Source organism: Pinus tabuliformis, chromosome Q (genome assembly GCF_031772625.1).
Source record: "Pinus tabuliformis cultivar Carrire ecotype Pingquan chromosome Q, CPIR1, whole genome shotgun sequence".
Classification (NCBI taxonomy): Eukaryota; Viridiplantae; Streptophyta; class Pinopsida; order Pinales; family Pinaceae; genus Pinus; species Pinus tabuliformis.
In genome coordinates this window covers 1142308653-1142314702 of record NC_142296.1, presented here as the reverse complement: position 1 = coordinate 1142314702, position 6050 = coordinate 1142308653, and the positions used below count along the sequence as shown (strand labels likewise).

The 6050-nt window shown below is 37.4% G+C and overlaps 1 protein-coding gene across 1 annotated transcript; it reads left to right on the top strand.

Annotated features, from left to right (window-relative positions):
- The first annotated feature begins 1781 nt into the window (after nt 1-1781).
- LOC149223605 (putative receptor protein kinase ZmPK1) lies at nt 1782-5314 on the top strand. The gene is made up of 4 exons (XM_089387944.1): nt 1782-3278; nt 4119-4271; nt 4505-4733; nt 4839-5314. Exons 1-4 carry the CDS (start codon nt 1782-1784, stop codon nt 5312-5314), a joined length of 2355 nt encoding a protein of 784 aa, XP_089244070.1.
- Nucleotides 5315-6050: the final 736 nt, after the last annotated feature.

Sequence of the window (6050 nt, the reverse complement as noted above, 5' to 3'; positions counted from 1 at the left end):
CCTCGTCTGCTAATTTCTAAATTCACCTGCTTATTCTATGTCGTACACAGCTAAAGATTTCATATGTGAGCCAGTTTTATTCGTTGTCATTGTCTATAAAACTTTGATACCGTGATTATAATTAACTAGGTTTTTGTTGTAAGCTGACATGGATATTTATTTAGTGTAAGCCTTAACTTGGAAAAAAAAAAAAAAAAAATTCATAATACAATTTATCAAAATTTAATATAATGTTTTTTATATTTCTAAATGAAAATTCATTATTTTTTTCACGGTTAGTTACGTTGATACTATGTTAGTTATGTTGATATTAATTTTATTTTTTAATTTAAATATATATAACTTTTTTATTATGTACATATTTATTTCCATTCCGTTAAAAAATTAAATTTAATAATATTTTTTAATCGAAACTTAATACTATGTAAATTTTTATGATATTTTATAATGTAAATGTTATAGTATTTTTTAATTAATTTTTAATAATTATTTAAATTTATATATATGAAGTTGAATCTGGGAGGATAATAATAATTTCTTCCAACTACTCAAAATAACCTTAATCATCAACAACAAAACTTTATCTAAAATTTTATATAATATAATAAAATAAATCATTTTAAACAACATATCATAAAAAGTAATCTGATTTTGTACTAAGGATTAACCCTAATCATCAACAACAAAAACCTTATAAAAAACTCTATATAATATAACAAAATAAATCATTTTATAAAACATATCGTGGAAAAGAATCTAAAATAGAATCAAATTGATCTCTTAGTTGTTTTGCCTTAGCATGGAACGTCACTTTAGATGACTTGATTTCATCCTTAAGATCATTAAGTTTAGCATTAGAATGCACTTTATCAACCATGTTAGTCCAGATCTTATAGTCAATCATTGGATTCACTTAGTAGATTAGGGGATTCACTTTCAGAGCATTGAGTGGACAATTGTGGTAAGTTACCAACCTTGTATTTCCATGTGGCATTGGCCTATCATGTAAACAAAAATAGAGCCATGTTAACATTACCATAAAATGTAAACAAAATGGAGCTTTAGATACTAATGCAAAAAAAATATTGAGATCAATTATTTAGAAACAATAAAATAGGGTTTCTAGTTAGATGATTTGAGCTATTTTTTGGTTTTGTATTTTTAGGAAATCTCAACTTTGACAAATGAATCTGCAAGTGATTTTAGTAGACTTAGAATAATTGAATTCAACAAATTACATATAAGGTGGAAAATTTCCAATCAAATTGTCATGCACATGAAAAATCACACATTAATCACGTAGAACCATTTCCAATAGACTTTATCAGAGTGGCTTTGATGCAATTAGCCAAAGGTAAACATTATCACAATCATAACCATTGCATGCATATTTGAGATAGACACTTAACAACACCAAAGAAATGCATCTCAAACATTAAAAATAATAAATGGTAAATTAATTATCAAATTTATTATGTAAATAAAAAATCACACATTAATCACTTAGGGAACAAAACCATCCATCCTTTGGAATTACTCCATACATATTTGGTATAGATGGTCCGGTGAAGGGAGAGTCTAACTGCCCATATTTATCACAATTTAGAATTTAGTGAGAGTCTAACTGCCGATATTTATACATTTTTGGTATAGATGATCCCGTGGGTGGGTTTTGTCTGCTAGTAGTGATGGAATAGAATTCTGGAAGTTCGTGGACAATTTTTGTTTTCGTTCTTTTTTTAATTTGAGTTTTCTTATTTTATTTTGTCTTAATGGCCGCAATGGAAGCAGAGCTGGGATTCCATTGCCGCTTCTTCTCTGCTCAGCTAACATGTTTGATGCTTCTGTTCGCCTGCAACCACGTTTCTGGAATTTACATTTCCAATAATCAGTGCAACATTAAAAAGGATGTGCTGAAGCTCGGTTCTTCACTGACTCCTCAACAGAACACAACCTGCTTGGTTTCTCCCCATGAAACGTTTTCTGCTGGATTTTACAGAGTGGGTGACAATGCTTATGTTTTTGCCATCTGGTATACTCAAACACTCGACCGAACAGTTGCCTGGGTGGCAAACAGAGATCAACCCGTCAACGGAAGAGATTCCCGTCTTCTTCTGAGAAAAGATGGAAACCTCCTTCTGTCGGATGCAGACGGATCAGTTGTGTGGAGCACCAACACCGGCAGTAACTCCAAGGTAAAGGAGGCTGCCCTTTTAGAAACGGGAAATCTGGTATTACGTGGCTTTTCAGGAGATCATGTGTGGGAAAGCTTCCAGTATCCAACCGATACTCTTCTTCCACAGCAGCCCCTCGGGAATAATATGCAGTTAATATCCAGATTGGGAAGGGGCACGTTTAAACCAGGCTACTATCGTCTCTACTTTGATAGCTACAGCATTCTTCGACTCATTTACGACGACGGATCAGGATTGAAGGACAACTACGGGCCTTCTGGCATGCAAAACACATTATATGTCCAAGCTATGTTGAATGCCTCCGGTAATTTCAGGTCAAACGACGGGTTTAACATTGCGGCATCAGATTATGGAGAAGGCCCCAAGAGAAGATTAACTCTGGACATTGATGGAAACCTGAGGCTATACAGTTTGGTGGAAGAGAAAGGTACATGGACCATTGTTTGGATGGCGGTCTCTGATCAATGCACAGTTCATGGCTTATGTACGGTCTGTGCATATACACTCCAAAGCCCAGTTGTACTTGTCCCCCCTGGATTTCACATGAAAGATTCCACCAGTTGGTTCCAAGGTTGCCAACGGAATCAAGAACTGAATGGGCACAGCGCGTCCAGTACAAAGCTTCTTCATCTTCCACATACAAATTATCCTGACTTCGATCTATCTCGCCTTGTTGAGCTTACGCTGGAAGACTGTAAATTTGTGTGCATGAATGACAGCCGTTGTGAAGGTTTTGTCTACATAATGAATGGCAACGGATTGTGTTTTCCTAAGTATTTACTGATCAACGGATTCCGATCTCCCGGTGAGGTGAGCTACATGTACATCAAAGTTTCCAGCAATGATTCCACTGTTTTTAATATTACCAGTGCGCCTCAGCCTTTGCCATTAAACGGTTCGGCTTCCACGGACGAAGGCAAAAGGAATAAGACAGGTAGCCCTAATGTCAAATCTGCGCTAAGATATTTTGCTATTGCATTTGGTGTTGCAGAGCTGTTTTGTGTAATACTTGGTTGGTGGTATATGTCCAGAACATATAGAGATCTGGGCTATGAACGTCTAGCCTACTCGGACATCCCCAGTGTTGGGTAGGTGTTGGGTATTTTTTATGGGAAAATATCAAAAACCAGACAAACAAACACCACAGAGCCAATGCTCTGTTTCATTTCTTCTGTCACATGATCTTTTGTGTACAGGGAAGCTTTTAAACTCAGAACAAACCATTACACAGCCATAACACATTTCTATTGATTAAAAACAAAAGACTGATACAAACTTCATCCTCTTTGCAGAGAGGGATTCACCATAATTACTTTCACCTATCAAAACAAAACTATGTCTCCACCTGAGAATTTACTGTGCTGGGTTTACTGCAGTAAAACCCCCTTTTTTTTTACTTTACTGGTGTAAAACTATTTTTACACATACTCAGTGAAAATTTCATTACATTCACCAGTTAAAAAAAAAATACCTGTGCGTTCTTTTCTCCTGCATTTCAATGCATACCCAATACATTTAAAAAAGAAATCTATGCACTACTGTGCAATATCTTTCCCTGCGTCACGTTCTCTTTACTCGCACAGTTGTGCATTCATTTCCTCCTTGCTTTACACTACGCACTGCTGTGCACTATGCTGCCTCCATCGTTTTTTAAGTCATCGTTCTCATTCTCTTTTTAACACAATACGCTGCTGTGTATTTTACGACATAAAGAAAATTATGAACATATGTTGCCCTGTTCTATTTTCTACACACTACAATACCCATTCTTTTCATTGTAATACATTTTTTTATATAAAATGGTCAACGCACACAACAAATATAAAAGCAATATATTTTGTGCCCATGCTTTCGTATGATTAAAACTTAAAGTTTTACCAACTTTCTAAGACCATATTTAAATTTGTTTTAACTCTTTTGCAGATGGAACAGGCGGTCAACCAGACTTTATTTTACACTCCACGCAAGTTCTTCATTCGATGCGGACCGGATGCACCTTCAGAAAAACAACGGCTGACAACACGCAATCAGACGGCTGTGATGAATATCGGGAGGCCATACTTGACTGATCATTATGTCCCGATATGTCAAAGATGATGACGTATGGGGAGAGCCACGCTTCTGCACCAAGTTTTATCGGGACCTTGTGTAGGGAAACCACTCCATACAAAGAGCGGTGCGATATGCCTCAAGCGGGTTTGAGGTTTCCTTCTGGCGGTTTTGGAGTTATGTACGGCTGCTGAGTCGGCTGGCCACGTCCGCCTGCTGCATGCAGTTGGAATTAACATTCCAACACCCGGGGATTCAAGAACTTCAGCTTAGTAGAATTGAAGAAAGCGACAGATAACTTCAAGATAAGACTGGGAGAAGGAGGCAGCTTAGCAGAATTGAAGAAAGCGACAGATAACTTCAAGATAAGACTGGGAGAAGGAGGCTTTGGGACGGTGTACAAAGGCGTGCTGACCGATGGTGAGGTTGTAGCAGTGAAGCGACTGGAAGGAGTATCCCAGGGTCATGATCAGTTCTGGGCAGAAGTGTGTGATTGGGAGAGTCCATCACATGAACTTAGTTCGTATGTTTGGCTTCTGTGCGGAAGGAAATCACAGGTTGCTCGTTTACGCGTACATTGAAAATGGTCTCTAGACAAGTATCTGACTGCAGAAAGCCAAGAAGTTGGCAACGACAGAGTTTTGGGTTGGAAAGAAAGATTTGGGATTGCGGTGGGCACAGCCAAGGTGTTAGCATACCTTCACGAAGAATGTTTGGAATGGATTCTGCACTGTGACATCAAGCCCCAAAACATACTTCTGGACATGAATTTTTGTCCCAAGGTTGCAGACTTTGGCTTGGCGAAGCTGGTAGATAGGGATCACTCATTCGCCTTCTCCACCATTAGAGGCACGCGGGGTTACTTAGCACCGGAGTGGACAATGAATCTGCCTATCACGTCGAAGGTGGATGTTTATAGCTTTGAATTTGTCTTGTTAGAGATAGTGACCGGAAGAAGCTCGTTATCCCGTTCAGCAGGACATCTGGTTCAGTGGGTCTCTGCAATCATGAGGGAAGGGAGGGACATTGAGGAAGTGGTGGATCCGAGGTTGCATGGAGATTTTAATTAGGCAGAGGTGAAGAGAACCCTGAAAACAGCACTGCTCTGCATCGAGCAAGACAAGGATGTGAGACCAACCATGAATCAGGCCGTCGAAATGCTTTCTCGACCTGATTCCTTTACATCATCAGGTTCTATTTTGCCGAACGACTCAGCCAAATCATTTCCAACTGTCTCTTCCTCTTCGTTCGCAGTTGAGAGTCAGCAACATGCCGCAGAATCATAACGGGTATAATTTTAGGGTTAGGATTTACTATTGGTAAGAGTTTGTATGTTGGGTAGAAGTAAGATATGGGGTTAGGGTTTAATATTGGGAAGTGTTGCTAAGTTAGGTACAAGTAAGATAAAGCTATGAGGTTAGGGTTAAGTATTCCCAAGAGTTTGTAGGCCAGGGATATGTAAGATTTTTTTCCAGATATTTAAATTTTAAGATAGATTTTTTTATTATTATTATTCATATATAATATATAATATTACAGATATTATTATTATATTATATTTTTTCCATCAAACTATTTATATGATATTATTGTTGTTGTTCACTCATGTCATGACAAGATAAATCTGTTGTTGAATGAATTTTATCTATAATAATAAGCTTAATGACTGCGTGTGTGCAGTATTGAATATGTGGTTGACATGTCATGAAAAATATTGTATCACATGCTAAGCCTGTTGTTAAACATAAGCTTAGAGACTGCCATGTATGCAATATTGAATATGTGGCAATAAAATAAACGCGTTCA